We start from the raw sequence: 24,510 nt of genomic DNA, 5'->3' as shown, positions 1-24,510 counted from the left end.
TGCATGCTTCTCCTCATCACTCTGAAGACGGACGTGGCCACACGCTCCTGAGCCCCAGGTTCATCAGCCACCCCGTCTCCAGAACCGCCCACCTGGGGCCTTGGGGTCTCACCAGGCTTCAGCTCTGTGCACGCCTCCCTCAGTCAGGCGGGGCTGGGGGCCTGGGGAGGGAACCACCCGCTCCCCGTTCCTGGCCAGCACCTCTGACACCCCACCCTGGAAGAGCGGCTCCTGCATCAACCTGTGAGCCCCAGAGCTGCAGCTCTGCCCCAGGTCTGGCCCGGCTTCGTGGACGCGCTCCTTGACCATGTGCGCCAGGCCTTGGCTCCTGCTTTGCTGGGAGAGGCGTTAACTGTTTGCAGAGGCCTGGGCCTTCCATCCATTGGGCAGCATCTGCAGGCCTATGCCCACCGCTCCTGGCACCCCTGCCCATCCCCATGGGAAGGACCTGGTGGGCAGGGGATGGCTGAGCACCCAGGCCCCACAGGCCAGGCCGGCAGCCCTGTCTAAAGCTCGCAGGAGTTCGTATGTGAACGAGCATCTGCTTGAGGAGACCCCAAGACCCCATCGTGCAGTTACACTCCTCATTCGGATTTAAGCACACTCGGCATCGCGCAGTGATTGGACGCCACGGGACACCGCGCTCTCACTGCGGGGAACGTTCCCACTGCAGCATCAGCAGAGGAAGGGCCAAGAAGGGAAAGCTCTGTGAGTGAACGTCCAGTGCCCCCACGACAAGAGTCTGGTCTCAGAGACTCGAGGAGTCAGAAGAAAAGGATTGCACCGAACAAGTGCAACCTAAATAAATTGCTTTCAAAGTCCACCCCATGGGACTTACCTCCTGAGACAGACGAGAGCTGGGTTAAGAGGACATGGACTCGACACACAGATCCGCCCAATTTGCCCCTCAGACCACAGAGCTCGGGCTGATCCAACAGAAAGCGAATCTGCTATTTACTTACTGAAAATGTCCATCAAGACTTAAAATGAGCGCCTCATATAGTCAGAGATCCTAGTACTGAAATATCTCCAACAGATGTTCACTGCAGCCTAGTTTGCAGCTGTGGATGCCTTTCAGGAGGGGGCAGTTTAAACAACTGGACAGACAGTGCCGCCTACAGCCGTCTCTGTACACACAGGACACCCCTGAGCGTTGCCGTGATGGGGGCTGCCTCTGGGCAGGGAGATGGGAGCCCAGGGACCTCATTTTCCCCTTTACTTTATTTGAAGACTTCATGCTTCTTCCTAGATGACCTAGTCACAGAGTAACCTTTGTAAGAACAACACACGGTGCTCCTGAGAGGAACAGCCCCACCAGCCGTCGTGGGGGGGGGGGGGGGGCGGGGCGGGAGCAGGGGCACTAACCAAGGGTCTCCCGCGGACCCCATCAGGAAGCGCCCACTCTTTCACCACGAGCCTCTAGGAATCCACTGCCCTTTTGTCCAGGAGAGGCATCACACGAGGGGGGCTCTCAACACGGCCTTTGACAGGCAGACCAATCGATTTAAGCAAACATAAAAGTGAGTGGCGAGCCGGCAACAAGCCCCTGCTGCTGGGGGCTGGACGGGGGCCTGGTGCCCTCAGGCCCCACATGTCCCGACAGGGTCTCTGAGCCCCGGCATCTCCTGCTGCTTCACCAGAAGAGCATTCCAGGCCACACGACAGGCCTGGGGTCGTGTCGTGGAAAGAAGCGTGTTTACCTCCCCAGCTCCTTCCAAGAGGAGAGCACTCCTCGGCCAGAGTTCTGATATTTGGGGGGCCAAGGGTCCAGAAGCCTCAGGCCTAGTCTCTGGGGCACCCCAGTCCCCTGATCACAGACCCTCAGCGTCCACACACCTGCTGAGACCCCGGTCTCCAGATCACAGACCCTCAGCACCCACCCTCTCCTCTGGCACAGGGTCTCTGACACCTGGCACCCCTCCCCACGTGTGTCAGGGGTGACACTCCCACAGGCTGAGAGCTCCGCTGCCAGAACACGAGAGCTGGAGCATTCCAACGGCAATGACTCAGGCCCCACGGAGGGCAGCGTCCAGAACAGACAAAGCCCATAAAGCCCGTGACCTCACAGATGTCCAGAAGGACACGGTCCAGCACTCAGCCCTCAGGGGAGGGGACCAAAGAGAGCGGCCTGGTTCTGAGGCTGCGACCAGTGTCCCTGGGGCTCCCGAGAGGTCCTTCTCTCTCTCCCAGGGGAGGAGCGAGCTTCGGGAACCCAGACCCCGGCAGGGCAGGGAGCAGCAAAGACGACCTCCCTCGGGAGGCGATGCAGGCAGCCCGCCGTGGGTCTGGTCCTGCGGACTCTGCAACTGACCTCTAGCTTGGAGAGACGCAGAGCTCCCGGGGGGCTGCTCAGTGAGGCGTAGATGCTGCGGGAAAGCCCTGAACGGGAACCACACCCTCATCATACCAGGCAGGCATTCTTGTGCTGTGGAGACGGGATGGTTTGGAGCCGAGGTTCACCCAGCACGCACACCCTGGACCCCAAGTAACACGCCAAGTGGAGAAAGTCAGCCAAGGCAGAGGGTTACACCTCTGTAAGCTTGAGAGGGTGCCAGCTAGTGTCTGAAGCCAAACGCAACATATGAGCGTTCTTGGGGAGATGCGAGCACGGCGTGCAGGGGCCCCAGTGAGCTTCCGGGGCTGGTGGACACCCGCTCTGTCGGAGCTGCGGCAGCCGCTCCACGGACGGCGCACGCGTGAGAACCCAGCAGACATGCCTGCCACACACGCACCTGCTTACATGGCGATTATACCGCCATCAAGGTGACTGGCTTAAGACCAACGTTCAGGCTGAAAAACCAAGATTGAAATCTTCCTTAAAGGTCATCTCGGTCCTCTTATTTCTTGGATACGATGTCAGCAAACAGCAGTGACTGACCATGAGCCAATCCAGGTAAAAGTTTATGGGGAAAAGAAAGGCTGCAGCCGAGCAGCCCCCCACCACGCCCGCCTCTGACCTGGAGCTCCCCGCTCTGCTGCCCATCCGCGTGTGACCTCTGCTTTGGGGGCCGCGCCCACGTTCCCAACAACAGCGGAGAGAGGCCCCACTCGGCTGACGGCCTGGCCACCGTGGCGTCAGGCAGGGGAGGGAGCTGGCTCTGGCCTCCAGACGCAGGTCTCGGTGTCCAGCCCAAGTGGGACAGACGGACCTAGGCGGAAGGTACCCGCGAGACACAGCCCGGGAGATGCCAGGAGACAAGTGTTCCGGAGGACCTAAGAGGCAGCCCTGACCCAGCCTGAGCTTCTGCGGCCTCTGTCCCGACGGCCGAGAAAGAAGGCGCAGCAGGAAAGCCGGGTCCTTGCTAAGCGCGCCACACCACTGCCGGGGCAGGAGCCGCCGCCGTCGCCCCGGCTGCTCCACGGACCCTACCCTTCCTGCCGCCAGGTGGGCACGTGTTCCCTGGCCCGCGAGAGCCCAGCTGCTTAACCTCCTCTCCCTCCAGACCCCAACAAGCACCTGCCCCCTTCTCGCGCCTCCTCCTGGGAACTGCCAGGGTCACTGACTGGCCCATCTCAAACCCCTCACAGCCACCCCGTCCCCGTGACCTGTCTGGGCCCCCACGAGCCGCTGCCTCTCTGACCTCCAGCATCCAAGCACGTGCCCCTCCCGCGCGGCGGGCCTTTCTCCCTGGGGTGTGGTCTCCTGGATACCTGGGTGTGTGCCTGCCGGAGGCTCCTGCCCTCTGCCTGGAGGGATCGCTCTGGGGTTTGCGTCAGCCCTGTGCCTCCAACGGCCAGGACCAGTCCTCAGAGGAAGGGGAGAGATCACAAACAGGATGGAAAGTCTTGGGAGCAGCTGGGGAAATGAGACGCCCTGAAGTTTTCCGAGCCCCAGAAAAGCATTTCCTTCTTCCAAACAATCCTGACACCCTCGTTGTCTCCGAAACAAAGGTGGCACCTCAGACTTGGAAAGACGCAAAGGGAAAGAGTTCTCTCCCTCCTGAACATCGCTGTCTCCCAAAGGAAGCCCAGTGAAGTGACGAGGACACGGAAAGAAGCAACAGACGAGGGTGGCGAGACTGCTGTGGGTCCAAGGCTCAGCCTTCAGCTTCAGCACCAGCTCCCCTGCCTGACTTCCCACACCCCCGACGTTTTGAATATGGAAAGCTCCAGGCATCGACCTGAGAGATAGGGTCACAGATGTAAAATCCTATAAACAGAGTCGGTAGGAAAATTGTAGGCTCAGGCGCGCGCACAGGTGGTGGGTAAAGCATTCTATCCCCAATCGCACCTCCAGATAACATGTTATAAGGGAAAGGGGAGTGGGGAGGGCTGAGCTGGTGCTGGTGGGCGAGGGGAAGACTCATCCGGAGAACGGAGCAGCCACACCCAGACTAAGGAGCTTGGAGGACCCGCGGGACAGACACCTGGGGACCGCGCTGGGCCGGGCAAATGGACCGTACGGAGCTGGAGCTCTGACCTCAGCGGAACAGAGAAGCCTCGCAGCTGGCTTGGCAGGAAATGTGGGGACCTCGGAGAAAAGCAGGGGACCTGGGGCTCGGCAGGAGGACTCGGGGCGCGCACGCGGCGCACCTCGGAGAGGGGTCTGATGGCCAGTTCTGCGCGGACCCCCTGCGCAGGAGGGTGGGGAGCCCCGGCTGGGCGCAGACGCCGGGGCCGGGAGTGCCGCGCCTGGGTGCCGGGGGCGCAGAGGGGCCGGGCGCCGGCGCTCCGGTCGGACGGGGCCTGGGGGCCGCCCCGCGGGGACTGCCCTCGGGGGCTCCGGGCCGGGCTCGGGCGCGGGTGCGCGGGTGCGCGGGACGCGGCGTCAGCTCACCTGCGGAGCACCGGGAGGCACACGATCAGCAGCAGCGCGCCGAGCAGGAGGCCGGGCCTCCGCCGCGCACCCCACTTGGGCATCGCGCGTCCGCTGCGCCTGACCCACCCGCGCGGGAGTCCGAACCCGACCCGGAGGCTCGGCGGGGGCGGGGCCGCGCGCCGGTCGCCGGGGCAACAAGCCTCCGCGCGGGCGGCCCGCCGGTGCTCACTGGCTGCAGCCTGAGGCCCCGCCCCCGAGGCCCCGCCCCGCCGCGCGGCCTCGGGGGAGGGGCGGGCCGGGCGGGCCTCGCGGGGCGGCGGGGGCGGCGGGGGCGGCGGGGGCGGCGGGGGCGGCGGGGGCGGCGGGGGCGGCGGGGGCGGCGGGGGCGGCGGGGGCGGCGGGCGGTTTCCGGTCCTCAGCCCCGGCGCCCCGGGCCCAGTCCCTCCCCGGGGGCCTGGCCCTGAGAGGCGCTCTCAGCGGCAGAGACACTTTGCGGCTGGAGATGTGCAGACGGGAGCTCACCGCCTGGGCGCGCTGCGCAACCCTGCACACTTGAACACGCGGGTCAAGTCACCCCCGGCGCGGTGAACGGGTGAGCAGGTGCGAAAGGCGCTTCCAGAGCCGAAGCAGTATTTTAAAGCAGTTCAAATGCTGAAGAGAAAAGTTTTTTAAATAGTGACTTAACATGTGAAAGTGAAAGTCGCTCAGTCGTGTCCGACACTTTGTGACCCCGTGGACAATACAGTCCATGGAATTCTCCAAGCAAGAATACTGGAGTGAGTAGCCGCTCCCTTCTCCAGGGGACCTTCCCAGCCCAGGGACTGAACCCAGGTCTCCTGCGTTGCAGGCGGATTCTTCACCAGCTGAGCCATCAGGGAAGCCCAAACTGGGAAAGGCGTACGTCACGGCTGCGTATTGTAGCCCTGCTTATTTAACTCACATGCAGAGCACATCATGCGAAATGCTGGGCTGGAGGAAGCACAAGCTGGAATCAAGATTGCAGGGACGAATATCAATAACCTCAGATATGCAGGTGACACCACCCTTAAGGCAGAAAACAAAGAAGAACTAAAGAGCCTCTTGAAAGTGAAAATTCAGTCCCTCAGTCGTGTGGACCCCATGAACCGCAGCACTCCGGGCCTCCCTGTCCATCACCAACTCCCAGAGTTCACTCAAACGCACGTCCATCGAGTCGGTGATGCATTCCAACCATCTCATCCTCTGTCCTCCCCTTCTCCTCCCACTTTCAATCTTTCCCAGCATCAGGGTCTTTTCCAATGAGTCAGTTCTTCACATCAGGTGCCCAAAGTATTGGAGTTTCAGCTTCAGCATCAGTCCTTCCAATGAATATTCAGGACTGATTTCCTTTAGGATGGACTGGTTGGATCTCCTTGCATGCAGGTCAAGGGACTCTCAAGAGTCTTTTCCAACACGACAGTTCAAAGCATCAATTCTTCGGCGCTCAGCTTTCTTTATAGTCCAACTCTCACATCCATACATGACTACTAGAAAAACCATAGCCTTGACTAGACGGACCTTTGTTGGCAGAGTAATGTCTCTGCTTTTTAATATGCTGTCTAGGTTTCTTCCAAGGAGCAATTTTAATTTCTTTTAATTTATTTAATTTAATTGTCTTTTATTTAATTTCTTTAATTTTAATTTCTTTAATTGAAATGTCTTTTAATTTCATGGCTGCAGTCACCATCTGCAATGATTTTGGAGCCCCCCAAAATAAAGTCTCTCATTGTTTCCCCATCTATTTGCCATGAAGAGATGGGACCAGATGCCATGATCTTTGTTTCCTAAATGTTGAGAGTTAAGCCAACTTTTTCATTCTTCTCTTTCACTTTCTGCTGGATCATCGACAAAGCAAGAGAGTTCCAGAAAAACATCTATTTCTGCTTTATTGACTATGCCAAAGCCTTTGACTGTGTGGATCACAATAAACTGTGGAAAATTCGAATGTGATGGGAATACCAGACCACCTGACCTGCCTCTTGAGAAATCTGTATACAGATCAGGAAGCAACAGTTAGAACTGGACATGGAACAACAGACTGGTTCCAAATAGGAAAAGGAGTACGTCAGGGCTGTGTATTGTCACCCTGCTTATTTACACAGAAGTTGTAGTGGTTACACCTTCATTTACTATTACTCAGTTGGTACAGTGTGAAATGCCACATGCTTGTAAGTTCTGAGATTTTTTTTTTCTGAAAATGATACCAAATTGCTATGATTTATTCAGTAATCCTGGATAAATACTTTGGTATTATGTAGGAACTTGGATGATCCTTTCAGGTTTATTCAGTACTGTTATTTTTTAGAGACCATGTACATTTCAGATCATCAGCAGTAATGTAGCAGATAGGTGAATTTCTGTTTTAGAGAGGATTGCCAGGTATTATACTCTCACAGGTTCTTAGGAAATTTTGTGGAATGTTTAAGAGTTACTGAAATTCATTTATGGAATATTTTCATGGAGAAGGAAATGGCAACCCACTCCAGTGTTCTTGCCTGGAGAATCCGAGGGACGGGGGGAGCCTGGTGGGCTGCCGTCTATGGGGTCGCACAGAGTCAGACACGACTGAAGTGACTTAGCTTAGCTTAGCAGAGTATATCATGAGAAACGCTGAGCTGGAGGAAGCACAAGCTGGAATCAAGATTGCTGGGAGAAATATCAATAACCTCAGATATGCAGATGACACTACCCTTATGGCAGAAAGTGAAGAATTAAAGAGCCTCTTGATGAAAGAGGAGAATGAAAAAGTTGGCTTAACGCTCAACATTCAGAAAACGAAGATCATGACATCTGGTCCCACCACTTCATGGGAAATAGATGGGGAAACAGTGGAAACAGTGGCTGACTTTATTTTTCTGGGCTCCAAAATCACTGCGGATGGTGATAGCAGCCATGAAATTAAAGACGCTTACTCCTTGGAAGGAAAGTTATGACCAACTTAGACAGCATATTAAAAAGCAGAGACACTACTCTGCCAACAAAGGTCCATCTAGTCAAAGCCATGGTTTTTCCAGTGGTCATGTATGGATGTGAGAGTTGGACTATAAAGAAAGCTGAGCGCCGAAGAATTGATGCTTTGAACTGTCGTGTTGGAAAAGACTCTTGAGAGTCCCTTGACCTGCATGCAAGGAGATCCAACCAGTCCATCCTAATGGAAATCAGTCCTGAATATTCATTGGAAGGACTGATGCTGAAGCTGAAACTCCAATACTTTGGGCACCTGATGTGAAGAACTGACTCATTGGAAAAGACCCTGATGCTGGGAAAGATTGAAAGTGGGAGGAGAAGGGGACGACAAGAGGATGAGATGGCTGGATGGCATCACCGACTCGATGGACATGCGTTTGAGTGAACTCTGGGAGTTGGTGATGGACAGGGAGGCCCGGAGTGCTGCAGTTCATGGGGTCACAGAGTCGGACATGACTGAGCAGCTGAACTGATCGTGTGAGAAGCTACGACCCTGTAGATTCTCTTTAGACAGATGTGTCTGTCACACGTTTGAATCGCAGGGGGACGGGTGCGAGGGGCCAACCGGAATATCCTCCGCCTTTGGGTGCACAAGTCTTGTTCTGGTCCTCACTCCTACCACTTTCAATTTTTTAATTTAAAAAAAAGTCCAGATAAACCTTACATTTTAGGAAAAGATGAATAAAAGTCTTATTTTGGCACAGAATTATGTCAGAAAGGAAGCTGTGTGATATTTGGGCAAATGTATGCTTTCTAGCAATCACAAACCCCACTCATCCCAAGAGCAAAATTCAGAGTTTACTGAAAGAAAATATGAGACGTGTCTAGGGAGGCTGATGTTTTTCTCAGCATCAGAGTTTCCAGAACACACACACGCAGGCGCACGCACACCACCGCGTGCTCTGAAGCTGTGTGCTGCCCTTGCACACTGGACGCTAAGAGCTGCTAGGAGCACAGCGAGGCTTCCCTTCTGGAACAAAGACAAGCCACGTTTACTTTGAAGAGTTTTTTTCCAGCATTAAGCAAATATTTGTCAGCTAGAGAAAGTTAAACCCAGGAGAGGCAGAGAGGAGCGAACACACAGAAAGCCGAAGACCTGGTGCAGTGGGTGGGGGGGCGGGGGGTGGCTGGGGCTGACCCAGGGCCGGAGCCACCTCGAGTCTCCAGGGCCCAGTCTCGCCCCTTGAGCGCACTCCCCAAACCCAGTATCTTCTATCCACTGTTTTTAAGACATAAAATTGCCCGATAGGTGTTAAGACTGTGATAAAAGCGTGTTGGTATAACTGGAATGAGAGACGGCCCTCAAGACACACGGGGAAGGTGTCACAGGGGAGGCCCCTTTCCGCCTGTGCAGGTGTGTCCCAGACACACACCCTCACCTGCCCTGGTTCCTGGTGATGCTGCTGAGCAGCAAATAGCACCGTCCTCGGGACTTCCCTGCTGGTCCAGTGGCGAGAAATCCATGCTCTCGGTAAAAGGGGCCCAGGTCTGATCCCTGGTTGGGGAGCTAGATCCCACAAGCAGCAACTAAAATTTGGCCAAGCCAAATAAACAAATATATTGTTTAAGTGAGCTAGGATTCACACAAATTATTGCAAAAGTAATAAATGGATAAATAGCACAGTCCACTAAGCACCAGGGTATCCTTAAGCTATTTACACAGCACCAGATTCTCCTTTGTTTTTTTTTTTTCCAGATATTAAACTTGTCAACATGGGCTATAAAAACCATGAAATCCTTAGCCCAGCCCTGTGTCCTTTGTTTTTATTTCTGGGAGAAAATGTGAATAACTCAGTGCTACAGAAGAAATCCTTACCCCTTGACCTGCTGAGAACTGCAGGCCTGTAGACACGCCCTGCTCCTGGATTAAGAACACATTCACTCCATCAGGATTTAGGGATACCAGGACTGTACTGCAGAGATGCTGCGACTCCAGACATGCTTGCTGAGGAGCCAAGACTTCGGGTTTTTAAAAGAGTAGCAAGAGGTGCCTTCAACATACTCCTTTGCAGAACGCTTGATTGCTCTTGACCCTGAGCAGAGCATGAAATTCTCACATCACTGGGCAGGGAGGCTACAGTTCAGTGACCCAGCCAATGGGGCTGTAAACAGTGGCGTGCGGGCAGATCGTACCTAATACCCGCAACGGTAACCTGCGCAGGCCAACTTCCCCATGCTGGGTGTGCAGAGAACAGAACAAAGCAAGTGTTCCTTGAAGAACGGGGTCCTGCTGACCTCCTCCCCTCCCAGGACTCTCCCGCTGCTCCCAGCGGAGACAGGGGTGGACGAGAAGCGAGGAGAAGACGAGGAGCCCAGTTTCCATGTCAAGCTGCCAGAGTCCGGAGCCAAGAAACTGTGAGCTTGGGGAGCGCGGGGGACTCCTGGGATAAGTGAGCGTCATCTCAGCCCTGGACGAAAAGAACGCGGAAAACCGCTGTCCGTGAGGCGCACGTATATACCTGTGGCTGATTCATGCTGCTGTTTGGCAGAAACCAGCACAATTCTGTAAAGCAATAAGCTTTCGATTAAAAAATAAGTAAAAAAAAAAGAAGAAGAAGAAAATCCTTATCTTTGGAAAGCGAGAAAGGAAAATGGGTCCAAGTCGGGACGGTCAGTCAAGGCCTACCCAGAAAGGCACATCCGGGGTGCTGGGGGCCTGTGTGTTTGCCGGGGCTGCACCGGCTCCAGCGCTGGCCTGGGCTGTTCCCAAAGGTCACTTTGCAGCTCAGCCTCTGGGCGACTGAAAAGCAAGGTCTGGCTCAACAGCGTCCGTTCGTCCAGAAGGGATCAACAGCGTTTGGGTTCGCTGTGTGCGGAGCACGGTTTCGGGTGCCAGGGAGGCTTCAGTGGCCCCTCTCTCGGAGAAGTCTGCCCGGCTGAGGAAGCAGAACAGCAAAAACGCACAAACAAATCAGTCCCGTGTGTTCAAGGCGACACCAACCCTGGGCTCTTTAATCCGCGGGAATGGGCCAGAGGCCAGAGGAGGGGTCGGGGGAGCCCACCGGGCCCCTGCTGCAGCTCGGGGAGCCAGAGCAGGAATGGGGGCGGCTCCCGGGGGGGCTGGTCCAGGGTGGGCCTGGGCGTGGGGAGCAGACGCTCCCCCCTCGGCGGTGCTGTGTCCAGGGACCCCGCTTTCGCGCCTGGCACCTCGGAAGCAGCAGCTGGATTGTGGCCTGTGTCTCCGGGATGATTTGCTCCAACCGCTCACGGTCACGTTTCGTCCTGTACCCGCAGTTGCTTTGTATCTGTCGGTCCAGATGCTGGTCCAGGTACAAACACCACAAAACGCCCATGCCCCAGCCTGGCTCCAAGGCAGGGAATTCCACAGCATGAAGGAAGCGGACGAGAGCAGCGGGTGTCGGGGGTGCTATGTACAGAGGAGACCTCACCAAGAGGGCATCGCCGAGCAAAGCCCTGAGTGGTCGCCTGCGTACGGGGCTGAGGTGCGGCCGGCCAAGCAGAGAGGGCCCCGGGGGGCAGTGCCCAGGGGTCCAGGCCTGCAGGGAGGCGGCCAGGGGAACCAGGACGCCGACAGGCAGGCCTTCCAGAGCAGAGCTCTGACTCAGGCAATCAGGGAGCCAGGGCAGGCTCTGGGCGTGGCGTCCACTGTGTTTCCAAAGGTCATCTGGATGCCAGGAGTGGGCGGCAATACAAGAAAGGGGACCGACTGGAGGCTACTGCAGGCGTCCGTGTGCTAAGACAAGCGGCCGCCTGGCACGGGGCGGACTCTGATCCCTGGGTCGTCTGTGGGGCGAGAAAAATAAGGAGGATTCGAGAATGACTCCGTCACGCTGGGCCTGAGAAAGAGGGGGCACTGGGGTTGCCGTCCCTGGGATGGAGGAGACTGGGAGGGTCAGCCTGTCCAGAGGCCCAGAAGCCCAGCTCGGGCCGGCTGGTTTGGCCCGCAGAGGGTTTGGTCCACCGAGGACTCTGGCCACTGTGATGCAGGGGCGTGTGGAGGGGCTGGGGCAGCGGAACGGGCTAGGGAGGAAAAGGGGCCTTGGGGAGACGCAGACAAGCCTCCTTCCAGGGTATCTGCTGGCAAGAGGGAGAGAGAAATGGGAAAGCGGCTGCGGCTCGCAGCCCTGAGCCGAGGACACTGCCCAGTCCTCATCTCCATTTCGGGTGGGAGATGGAATCACAGTGCTGGACACGGACGTGGGATCGTGATCAAAGAGACAGATGGCAGCGAAGCAGAACGGACACGGTGCATCTCGTCCGCCACATCCCGGGGGGCGTCATGGGTAGGCTGGGCCGTGGAAGTGGGCTCCGGGGTGAGCAGACAGGGCCACGCACGGCAGCACGCCTGCCTGGTGACTCAGCGACTGCAGATACGAGCCGTGTGAGCTGTCAGCGCGAGCACCAGCGGCGCCCTTGGAGCCTGTCCTGAATATCTGAACATTCACTTTCAAACATAGGCGCGCGTGTGTGTGGGAGATGCCGCAATGTGAAACTTTAAAACTGCATTAAGTTGAAGTAAAATAAAGCAGTGGTTAAAGACTACTATGGAAACTATCAATATCATCTACAAAAACAATCATTAGGAGCTTTCATACACTTTCATCCTCCTGGACTGTGGCTCAGAGGGTAAAACCATCTGCCTGCAACGCGGGAGACCTGGGTACGTTCCCTGGGTCAGGAAGATCCCCTGGAGAAGGAAATGGCAACCCACTCCAGTACTCTTGCCTGGAAAACTCCATGGATGGAGGAACCTCGTAGGTTACAGTCCATGGGGTCACAAAGAGTCAGACACGACTGAGCAACTTTGCTTTCCCTTTTCATATACTTAAGCACATTAGGAAATAAGCTGACAGCTAACAGGAATGTTAAGAGTACAGTAGCTTTGTAAGTGTGGGAAGACTATGAAATCCTTTTGAACCAAGAGATATATGAAATAGATATATCTAAAAGATAATTTAAATATAAATTATATAGATATTAGATATTCATAAAATTTAAAATTTTAAGATATTGGTAAGAATTAGGTATATTTTTAAAGATTGTTTTAATCACAGTTTTTAATCATGGTTGAATTGTTTGTGTTCACTGTTCCTAACATTGCACAACAAGCTTTTCAAAAACTGGATTTAAGTATTTAATTTCATTTTAGCCATGTGTCTTGGGAGACAAGCTCTTCGTTGGAATTCTTGCCATTCTAAATAAAGTTGGGAGGAACTTTGATGAGGGGGACGAGCTCCTGGATGACGTGCAGGTGTCTCTATCAGGAGTCGCGTTTGATCCAGAAAAAATAAACACGGGGAGACTCAAGTGGTAAGCAAGCAGCAGGCACATCTCCTCCCACTGGACCAGCCTCAGAAGTACACGGTTCTTGCGGTCCTTTAGTTTCTTACAGCTTTGAGCTTTGTCCTTGTTGTTCAGGAGCTCAGTCGTGTCCGACTCTCTGCGACCCCGTGAACTGCAGCACGCCAGGCCTCCCTGTCCGTCACCAACTCCCGGAGTCCACCCAAGCCCATGTCCATTGTGTCAGAGATGCCATCCAACCATCTCATCCTCTGTTGTCCCCTTCTCCTCCTGCCCTCAATCTTTCCCAGCATCAGGGTCTTTTCCAATGGGTCAGTTCTCCGCATCAGGTGGCCAAAGGCCTGGAGTTTCAGCTTCAGCGTCAGTCCTTCCAGTGAACGCTCAGGGTTGATTCCCCTTAGCACTCACTGGTCGGATCTTTGAGTTTCTTCCCAGTCAGTTTTCAACTGCCAAGGGACCTTTACACCCGCCCAGATTGTGACTCTCAGAAGCCAGGTTCCTTCTACGAAACAAAATATAAATACAGGAAACCTTTTCCCTGAGTTTATATTTTGCTACATACTAGTCCGCGATGTTACAAAATGCATACTTTGTATCTCAGATATCTGTACAAAGAGTTTTCTTGAAGTTCCACAGTGTGTTAGACAATAATGAATGTAACTATGCTTCTTATTTTGGTGCCATTAGAGCTTTTCCACCACACTCTGCAGACAACAGTAGCAACAGAGGAGGAGGTGCAAAGGGCGAGTGGGTTCGTTGCCTGAGCCTGCTGCGGAAGGAACACGGCTTCAGGGGCTAGCTGTCCTGACATGACAGGCGCGTAACAGGTTATTCGCGATTCTCAGAAAGCACCAAGACGGAGCGACCCTCACTTGCGTCCCTCCCCTGGAACGCTTCACGTCCTTTACGCCTGGCAGACATGCGGTTAGACTGCTCCTGACACCTCGCTGAGCTGGCGCTCTGACACTGGTGGATGAGACATCTGCCTCCATTCCGGCACCACTGGGGCTCCGGAAGGAAAGGGGCCCTTACGTCTTCCTCCCAGTTTTACTGAGACAGAGTCGGCATCAGCATGGCAGGCATTCAAGGTGCGCACCGCAGTGATCTGACTCACACAGGTCATGAAACGATGATCACAGTAAGTTTAGTAAACCTCCATCACCTCATTTAGATACACAATTTAAAACAACAGAAAATAATTAGAGCGGAGATAGGAAAGCAGAAGAGGAGCAAACCAAAGACACAACAGTCATCAAAGAAAGACACATCTCCTCAGGCCTTAGCTTCCTGTCTGGGCATATCTGAGGTATGCTTTCTTGTGGTCTGATGGTTCTGAGTTCTGGGTTTCTCCACAGACTCCATGGGTTTGAGTCTAAAGCCCCAGAGAATAAGGTCCTTTGGAGGAGCTGTGTGGTTCATGGCAGAATTCTCCTTCGTCGAGCCAGCCATTCCCAACAGTGGAGTAGAAGGCAGTCTCACTCTGTCCTCCTGCCACACAGGATGGCTCCTTCTGCCCTCTGGACACCAGACTGCTTGCTAAACTTCTTGAAGCCTCTACACAGCATGACGAAGTGATAAGTTGGGTTTTGGTGCGCTGCTTTGCGTTCAAGCCAGGTGCTGTACTTTGATTATAAGCACAGCTGGTCCTCCACATCCACAGGTAACACATCCATGGTTCAGCCAACCGAGAATCGAAACCTACTCGGGAAAACAATTCCAGAAAATTCCCAAGAGCAAAAGTTAAATTTACCACGGGCTAGTAACTATTTACTTAGCATTTACATTGCATTAGGAATTATAGGTAAGCTAGAGAGGATTTAAAGTGCGGTACAGGGAAGGATGTGTGTGGGTCATACGCAGATGGTCTGCTCACCGTGTTTTGTAAGGGGCTTGAGCACCGTCGGGGGGCCTGGAATCAGTCCCCTCAGACATGGAGGGAGGGCTGTAAGCGGCTGCCTCCCAGGGCTGCCATTTGAGAGAGCTGGTTGCAGTATTCATGACCATGGGGCTCCCATCACCAGTCTGTCCTCAACCAGAAAGAGCTCTGACTGCACACAGACGGCTCAGGAGTCATAAGACAGATGCTCCATGCCAGGCCTTGTTGTCACACGCGTGTCACAACCAACAATCACACTGTTGTTCCTTCTCTGACTGGATGACCCAGCAGACCACCAGGGAGACACACAGACTGGAGGGAAAAGCCTGAAGACATCACTCACTGCCCCTGCACCCCTGCAACTACACACACACAAATACACACACACATTCCCAAATGCACGCACACACATGCACGTGCACACAAATACACACACGCACGCGCACGCACACGCACACACAAATGCACACATGCACACGCACAAATGCATGCACACACGCACACGCACACATGCACGCACACACATGCACACGCACACAATTACGCACACAATTACACACAAATAGACACACATTCACAAATGCACGCACACACATGCACATGCACACAATTACACAAATACACATTCACAAATGCATGCACACACATGCATGTGCACACAAATACACACAAATACACACACGCACACACACAAATGCATGCACGCACATGCACATGCACACACACACAAATACACACGCACAAATGCACGCACACACAATTACACACACAAATACACACATGCACACGCACACACACAAATACACATGCACATTCACAAATGCACACACACATGCACATACACACAATCACACACACATGCACACACATGCACAATTACACACACATGCACATGCACACAAATACATTCACAAATGCACACATGCACGTACACACAATTACACACACAAATACACACATGCACACGCACGCACACACATGCACACGCAATTACACAAATACACACACATATTCACACATGCACGCACACATGCATGTGCACACAAATACACACCCACAAATACACACATGCACACACAAATGCATGCACGCACACATGCACGTACACACATTACACATACACAAATACACACATGCACGCACACACACACAAATGCACACATGCACACGCACAAATACACACACACACACAAATGCACGCACACATGCACACGCACACAAATACACAAATACGCACAGACACAAATGCATGCACACACACAAATGCATGCACACACATGCACACGCACACAATTACGCACACAATCACACACAAATAGACACACATTCACAAATGCACACACATGCACATGCACACAATTACACACATGCACACACACGCACGCACAATACACACATTCACAAATGCACACACGTGCACACACATTCACAAATGCACGCACACGTGCACATACAATTACACACACAAATACACACATGCACACGCACACACACACAAATGCAAGCACACGCACATGCACACAATTACACAAATACACACATTCACAAATGCATGCACACACATGCATGTGCACACACACAAATACACAAATGCACGCACACACAATTACACACACACAAATACGCACACGCACACACATACACAAATGCACGCATGCACACATGCACACACACACATACACATTCACAAATGCACGCACACATGCACACGCACACACAAATACACACGCACATTCACAAATGCACACACACATGCACATACACACAATTACACACACATGCACACAGATGCACAATTACACACACATGCACACGCACACACACAAATGCAGATTCACAAATGCACGTGCATGCACACACACGCACACAATTACACACATGCACACACAAATACACATTCACAAATGCACACACCCCACACACACATTCACAAATGCACGCACACACATGCACGTACACACAATTACACACACAAATACACACATGCACACGCACACACACAAATGCACGCACGCACAAACATGCACACGCACACAATTACACACAAATACACATTCAAATGCACGCGCACACATGCACATACACACAAATACACATGCACACGCACACACACACAAATGCACGCATGCACACATGCACACACATGCACGTACACACTCACAAATGCACACACGTACGTACACACAATTACACACAAATACACACAATTACAAATACGCACACGCACACGCACATGCACACACACAAATGCATGCGCACATGCACACAAAAGCACACACGTTCACAAAGGCATGTGCACACATACGCGCGCACACACGCACACACACACACATACCAGGAGTCTGCAGAAAGAACATACAACACGCTCTGTCTTCACTCTTTCTTCAGCCAAAGACAGTTCCCTTTCTCCCAGCTGAGTATGGAGAGCAGAAATAAAATGCATTTATTTGTATCTGCCCCAAAAGCACTTTAGAGCAGAGACTAAAGCATGCTGAAGGCTGACCATCTAACTGGCAAATCCACTGCTGAAGATTTTGGAGACTTTTTAAAGGCTGAAATCAGCATCATGTGAAATTTCCGTAATAAACATAGTGATTTCCCTGTTGACTTTTTGGGGCATTTTCAATTGCTGCTACTGTAGGCAATGCTCCGTGATATTCTGGATCTAATCTCTGGCCTCAAAGTGTGCCTGGGGATGGACTCAGGCAGTGCAGAAGGCTGTTGGGACCCGGCCCTGCCCACCTGCGGACGTCTGTGCTGAAGACGCCTGAGCCTCTCTTCTCCTTCTCGAACAGGACAATCTGGAAGGACAGGCAGGGCGGCGGAAGCAAGGGTGAGCCCCACGCAGGGTAAGCAGGCCGGGGTGAGGGCAAGTCTGAGCCATAAAGGGAGGCTGGGGCCACCCACCTCATTGGCGCCAGGCTGGAGCCAGGAGCCAGGCAGGTAAAGCGCTTCCTGAGGCCCAATATTCCAGTAGCGCCCAAGGTTACGTCCGTTGATGAACACACACCCATGATTCCAGCCCTGCAAGGGAAGCGGGCTGCAAACCCGGGAACAGCGTCCCTGCGCGGCCCCCGCAGTGAGCCACAGGCGAGGCTCCTGGGCGTGGAGCGCGGACGGGGGTCCACCCGGGGGACAGAGCCCGAGGCTCCCGGGCATGGAGGAGTCCGGGGGGCACAGGCGAGGCTCCCGGGCATGGAGCGTGGAGGGGAGTCCAGGGGGCACAGAGCCCCTACCACCCCGGGGGCAGCCTGAGGCTCCCGGGCATGGAGCACAGAGGGGGGTCCAGGGGGCACAGGCGAGGCTCCTGGGCGTGGAGTGCAGAGGGGAGTCCAAGGGGCACAGCCCGAGGCTCCTGGGGGGCAGCCCGAGACTCCCGACTTGTGACAGGCGGTACTGTTTTCAAACAGCAGGGCTTCTCCTTCCAGAAAGAAGGACAAGGGACTAGGGGTGACTGCCACTGTTGACGAGAACCATAAAATCTATGTGGCTTTAAGCATCTGCCTGCGACGCGAGGGTGATTCGAGGACCAACACCCGGGGGAGGACAGGGAAACAGTGGGAACGAGAGGTGCCGGCTCACCCTGGGAGGGGAGGCGAGAAGTGGAGCGGAGCTTTCGTGCCTCACACACGCCCAGGTCTCATCCGGAAACACTGGGTGTCCGGGAGCCTCACTAGCTAGTCTGCTCTGCACTGGGCCCTGGGGCGGGGGGGCACACTGGGAGGGGCGTTGGCAGTGTTCCAGCGTCTGTCTCCGTCGTGATTTTATGGTGCCGCTGCTGTGATAATTTGCTGCTCTGTGCATGCGTATTTTGTGCATCATGCAGGTATTCACAACAGGAGGTATATTAGGTAGAAAGTAACATCCTAGGAAAGGAGGGGAGCTGGAGAACACACTTCATGGAGCAACCTCATTAGTGTAAAAAGGTGACATGTGCGTGTCCAGGCACAGCTACTCATGAAGCCACGCGTGAAGCCGTTGGCTGCGCCCAATTCTGGGGAGTAGAGAGGAGTTGGGGGGTGGGTGGGGAGAGACCCACACCCTTTGCTGTCTACGCATTATTATTGTTTGAACTTTTCCACTGTGCTTTGACGTATTCTTTCTTAAACAACAAAACATTAGGAGGGCTGAAATCTGCTGGAAACCTGGGTTGAAGTGAGGAAGGGAAAGAACACGGGGGCCTCCCTTCCAGATTCCGCAAGGACAGGCGTGCGTGGATGGGCACCACTTACAAGCAGCTGGAGGAAGGTGTCCTGTGGAGAGGAGCCAGCCGTCAGCGTGCCCTGGTAGAAGGCAGGGCTCGAGGAGGGGCCCCCGAGAGGCCTCCAGGGTGCAGAGCGGAGCCTGGGGGCCACACATGAGGGGCAGGAAAGCCTTTCCCAGTGCCAAGGCCCACGCTGACCCCGGGCCCCCACAGGACAGGCTGACCCCTGACCTCCCCACAGGATGGGCTGACCCCTGACCTCCCCTGCAGGATGGGCTGACCCTGGGTATCCTACAGGACGGGCTGAACCCTGACCTCCCCACAGGATGGGCTGACCCCAGACCCCCACAGGACGGGCTAACCCCTGACCTTCCCATGACCTCCGCCACACATGGGCTCACCCGAGCCCCCCCCCCACAGGAAATGCTGACCCCTGACCTCCCCCACAGAACATGCTGACCCCGGGCCTCTCCCACAGGACATGGGTTCTGTGTTAGGGGCTCTGCTGGAACCAGGATCCTCGATAACCCTGAGCACCTCACTCTGGGGCCATGAATCTTGGCCCCTCATCTGCAAAGGGAGGAGTTGGAGACCACGAGCTCCCTGGTCTCCAAGGTTGGGCCAGACCGAGAGCCAGGGTCAGGGTCAGAGTCAGGGTTAGGGTTAGAGTTAGAGTTAGGGTTTAAGGTCAGGGTCAGGGTCAGGGTCAGGGTCAGGGTTAGGGTTAGAGTTAGAGTTAGGGTTTAAGGTCAGGGTCAGGGTCAGGGTTAGAGTTAGGGTTTAAGAACAGAGTTAGGGTCAGGGTCAGGGCTAGGGTCAGAGTTACTGTCAGAGTCCGGTTTAGGGTCAGTGTCAGGGTCAGAGTCAGGGTTAGGGTTAGGGCCAGGGTCAGGGTCAGGGTCAAGGTTAGGGTTTAAGATCAGGGTCAGGGTTAGGGTTAAGAGTTAGGGTTTAAGGTCAGAGTTAGGGTTTAGGGTCAGGGTCAAGGCCTGGGTCAGGGTCAGGGTTAGGGTTAGGATTAAAAGGAAGGTACTTCTTGAAGAATCGCATTTTCAGTTCCAGAGAATAGATGGTGAACCAGTCCAGAGGAATTTTATCCAGAGTAACAGGTCCGATCAATCCTGCAGGGGGGAGACAGCAGAGGTAAGATGGCGGGGACACTCTCCGGTGTCCAAGCACAGACTCACAGTCCAGAGTCATCAGTGACTGGGGCTCACCCCGGTGGGACACGAACTGGTCTGACCTGCGTGACTGAGGGTCTCCAAGCCACCGGGAAAGCTTCCCACCCAGGCCCTGAACTTCCCCTGGAGTTCCCCAGAGGGGCAGGGTCCCGCTGCAGACAGCCAGGATGCCCCCGGCCCAGCAGTGGGAGTCGACAGGACGGAGGCAGCCTCTCCTGGGGCAGCCTCTCCTGGGGCAGCCTCTCCTGGGGCTGAGTTTCCTCCCACCCCACCCTCAACCTTTGGGCCCAAGCCATGAGGCAGGGAAGACACGGCTGTCACCAGAGCCCACCTTTCCGCTGGTTTTGAATTTTCCATGAAAAATTGACTCGACCTTGATTCTCCACCAGGATCCTTAGAAGCTGACATTCCTGGTGGGGACAGACCAGCTCATTGGATACACGGCCACGGAAGGCTTTCCTCTGGAGCCCAGTCTTCTCAGAGTCCCAGAGGGAAGACAAGCGAAGGGGAGAAGCCGAGGGCCCCCAAGGACCCCGAGTGCTCCGCTCCAAGGGTCCTGCCTGGCCCGCCCTTGCAGAGGCCTGGGGCTCAGCGGCGGTGTGAGAGCGCCAGCCAGGGCTTGGCAGGAAGCGTCCACCCTCACCCAAGCGCAGGAGCTGAAGCCCAGGGCACATCAGGGCCAGGGGCATGCGTGTAGGCTCGCAGCCCTAGCCCTTCTGCCAGGACCCTGAGGGGCCCATCGCCCCACGGCAGATGGGGAGGTGGGAGGGTCTGCCGCTGGAGGCCCGGGTCTAGGGCAGCAGCTTGACCTTCGAGTTACATACCGTGATTGGAGGAATGTCTATGTCCCGATGAACATCGGTAAGAATCCCTAAACTCGTCTCATTCAAAAACACCTGCGAAAGAAGAGCTGGCATCAGACGGACAGGCCCACCCAGAGGAAGGGGGCAGGGAGATTGGGCTTGGGGCAGTCTCCAGGAAGGGAGCCACCAGCCTGCTGTCCATGGGTGGCCAGAAATGGAGGCCCCAGTAGACTTACAACGCGACAGGTAAGTGGGCCTTTTCCACCCCAATCAAGCCTCACACACAGAGGTGCTTAAAAGCATAGCGAACAGCAAAGGGGCCCACGGCAGCCCCCATGGCAGAGCTTGGCTGATGTCCTGCTGCAGCCAGACGCCCAGCCCCACCTGAGCCTCATCTTGTGCGTTGGCACGGAGCCGGCCCCCGGAGCAGACGGTCATCTCATAAAGCACGAACCCGAAGGACTGGCCGTTGCCGTTGTTGATGGGCAGGTTCTCCATGTTAATCGGAACGTTAGAGGTGACTGGCTGAGAGGTGGGCAGGGAGCCAGGGTGAGAACCAGGCCCTTCTCGCTAAGACCCTGGGCAAGCTTGGCTACGCCTCCTAACGGTCCCCAAGAGCCCTTTGATGAGACGCTGTGTGACGACGCCTGTGCCCTAGTGTCCAAGGACTGGGAGTCTGGGGTTGGGCAGAGGGGCCCCCACTCTAATCCTGAGAACCAGCAGCATCAACGACCACGTCCCAGCTCGACTGCCAGGGAGCTTCGCATCCGCAGCGTGCGCGGCATGGCTCACTAGTGGCAGGAGGCTCAGCACAGGCGAAACCCTGTGAGCTCAAGTGGGAACGTCTCCCAGGGCCGTCCCTGGGGCTCCAGGGGCTCAGACGCTGCGCTCCTCGTGTGGGGGGCCTGGCTTCAGCCTCTGGTCAGGGAACTAGCTCCCACATGCCACAGCTAAAGATCCCCCGCACGGCGAGTAACACAAAGAGCCGTGAGTAAGACCTGGCACGGCCAAAGCAACGCTCGCAAAGCAAATTAATACAAATAAAAGAGCTGGCATCTTCCAAGCAAGGCTCTCCTCCTCTTCTGCAGGGACACGGACCCTAGTCTTAAGGGGAGCAGGGGGGCCCCGCCGTTGGACGAGGCGGTGCTGGAGAGAAAGCGGAGCCCAGCTGCACGAGCTGCTGGCTCGGCCACGCTCAGGGCGGGGCCTGCGAGCAGGGGTCTCTGCAGTCCCATTGCCCCCCCAGGCCCCCCACTCTTCAGTTCACACCCATTCACGGTCTTCCCAGGAGGCACCCTCGCTCTGCCCACTGGTGCCAGACGTGGGCAAAACGTAGACGCATGTCCCTGCTTCCACAGAGAGCCCCGAAGGCCTCCCTGCTCTGTGGCCGCGGCCCGGGCCCAGCCCCCGTGGCCCCGGCAGCAACCCTCAGTCCCCAGAGCCCAGGGCGCTCACCCTCTGCAGGTAGGGCAGGGCCTCCCACAGCGGCAGGTAGTGAGACAGCTTCAAGGAGGGGTACACCACCGTGGGAGTGGGACTCGGAACAGGGGGCAGGGGCCTGACTGCAAAGGAAACGGGCAAAGGGAAGCGTCCCCTCCTTCCCCACACCGCCCCGCCCTCCCCGGGATCTCGAAAGCGCACCCTGGGGCCGTGGGAGATGGGGGGGGGGGGCGGTCCCAGCTCAGTGGGGTTCCTCGAGCCATGAGATGCTGGGAGATCAGATCCCCGGGGAGCTCAGAGCAGGAGGTCTCTGCCTGACGCTGCCCCTGCCTGGCTCCCTGGCACATGGGAGGCGTCCCCCTAACGTGATCTCCACAGACAGAGTTCACAGCGTGGCTCTCAGGAGTTCATGAAGGCGTCTCCATGCACAGAGCTGTGTCAACAGTCGTCCCAACTTCTGGCGGACAAGCACCACTCTCTTCACATTTAGAGAAGATGCTGTCACTTAAAGGGCTTTAAAACAACACGGCTCTCAGGTGGGAAAACCAGGGTTTGAACGAAGGTGGCCCCTGCCGTCACAAGCACCTTTTAAGTTTCTGCCCACAGGAAACCCTTCCCTCTCCTACCCCCTCCCACAACTTCCCGAGGACGGCCAGTCCCCCAACAAAGTGGCAGCTGAGTACCCAGGATGGATTCAAAGAGGCTCCGGAACATGAAGTACTTGGCGGTGTAATCCCCAGCTTCCGTCAGCACCCCGTCATAGTCTGCAAGACACCAGCCGCCTTCGCTGGGCAGGGCCCCCGACCGGCTGCCCTCTCTGGGCTGGGGCCCCCCCACCGGCTGCCTTCACTAGGCAGGGCCCCCGACCGGCCGCCCTCTCTGAGCAGGGCCCCCAACCGGCCACCTTCGCTGGGCTGGGCCCCCGACCGGCCGCCTTCTCTGGGCTGGGACCCCCCCACCGGCTGCCTTCGCTAGGCAGGGCCCCCGACCGGCCACCCTCTATGAGCAGGGCCCCCAACCGGCCACCTTCGCTGGGCAGGGCCCCCGACCGGCCGCCTTCTCTGGGCTGGGGCCCCTCCACCGGCCGCCTTTGCTGGACAGGGGCCCCGACCGGTCATCTTCACTGGGCTGGGCCCCCCACCAGCCACCTTCTCTGGGCTGGGCCCCCTCCACCGGCTGCCTTCGCTGGGCCGGGGCCCCTGAAGGAGATGGGAGCCGACTTCCTGGCCCAGACCGCTCTGACCATCCCTGCAGCCAAGCCCGGGTCCGAGGCCACGGCCACCAGGCCTGCCCTGCTTCCTTTCACAGACACTCATCTGCCCCCAGCCCGGCGGCCCAGGAGGCCTCCGGGGCCCACACAGCACCACCCCGGGTTCTACCGAGAAACCCAGGTCAGGGGCCCGTGGTCAGGACGGGCAGGGCAGAGTGAGAGGGCACGGTGGCCCCTCTGCGGCGAGGTCAGCCTGCTCTCTGCACTGTGTGCATCTCAGAGGAAGGAAGGCAGAGAGGAGGGAACTCTCGGTGCTCAGCGTAGATTAGGGGTCAAGAACCCCGCGGTGCTTGAGGGGCCTCCCCGGTCAAGCCGCAGGGCCCCAGGCTCAGGGCGGCCCCTCCCGGAGAGCACTTGCCGTAGCTCGTGGTGACACCTCTGTGCTTCTCGAAACTCGTGGCCCCGTTCATGAAGCCAAAGTTGGTCCCCCCGTGGAACATGTACACGTTGAAGGAGATCCCAAACCTGATAAATTCGGACACGCTCCTTTCAACCTCTGCAGAGGAGGAAGACAAGAAGTAGCGGAGGTCACAACGTTAGAGGCGACAGAATCTCTGGGAAAGCCGCTCCTCTCTGGCGCTGCCCCACAGTCAGCCCAACCGTGTGTCCCTCAGCGTCCACGGAGATTCTAACCAGACAGCAGGCAGAATTGACCACAGCTACCCTAGGAAACTAGGCTAGTCCATACCAAGTAAGTGTTAGTCGCTCAGTTGTGTGCGACTCTGCAGTC

General features: G+C 55.9%; 2 protein-coding genes across 2 annotated transcripts in view; both read right to left on the bottom strand.

The window, feature by feature from the left end:
* The window catches only part of LOC138420937 (beta-galactosidase-1-like protein 2), a 40,700-nt gene extending 35,792 nt beyond the window's left edge, over positions 1 to 4,908 (bottom strand). The window contains exon 1 of the mRNA XM_069554642.1: positions 4,778 to 4,908. Within this exon, the coding sequence (XP_069410743.1) occupies positions 4,778 to 4,860 (83 nt within the window). The 5' untranslated portion in view covers positions 4,861 to 4,908. The remainder of the gene's footprint in view (positions 1 to 4,777) is intronic.
* An 8,630-nt stretch (positions 4,909 to 13,538) lies between these two features.
* Positions 13,539 to 24,510, bottom strand: part of GLB1L3 (galactosidase beta 1 like 3) — a 31,363-nt gene continuing 20,391 nt past the window's right edge. The window contains exons 11-21 of the mRNA XM_069553278.1: positions 24,139 to 24,276; positions 23,194 to 23,274; positions 22,526 to 22,632; positions 21,455 to 21,595; positions 21,092 to 21,163; positions 20,599 to 20,677; positions 20,120 to 20,207; positions 19,115 to 19,226; positions 17,790 to 17,906; positions 17,625 to 17,683; positions 13,539 to 14,704 (exon numbers count right to left, since the gene is read on the bottom strand). Coding sequence (XP_069409379.1) covers positions 14,683 to 14,704; positions 17,625 to 17,683; positions 17,790 to 17,906; positions 19,115 to 19,226; positions 20,120 to 20,207; positions 20,599 to 20,677; positions 21,092 to 21,163; positions 21,455 to 21,595; positions 22,526 to 22,632; positions 23,194 to 23,274; positions 24,139 to 24,276 — 1,016 coding nt within the window. The 3' untranslated portion in view covers positions 13,539 to 14,682. The remainder of the gene's footprint in view (positions 14,705 to 17,624; positions 17,684 to 17,789; positions 17,907 to 19,114; positions 19,227 to 20,119; positions 20,208 to 20,598; positions 20,678 to 21,091; positions 21,164 to 21,454; positions 21,596 to 22,525; positions 22,633 to 23,193; positions 23,275 to 24,138; positions 24,277 to 24,510) is intronic.

The sequence above is a fragment of the Ovis canadensis genome, chromosome 15 (genome assembly GCF_042477335.2).
Source record: "Ovis canadensis isolate MfBH-ARS-UI-01 breed Bighorn chromosome 15, ARS-UI_OviCan_v2, whole genome shotgun sequence".
In the NCBI taxonomy this organism is placed as follows: Eukaryota; Metazoa; Chordata; class Mammalia; order Artiodactyla; family Bovidae; genus Ovis; species Ovis canadensis.
This window is presented reverse-complemented; position numbering and strand designations above follow the sequence as displayed.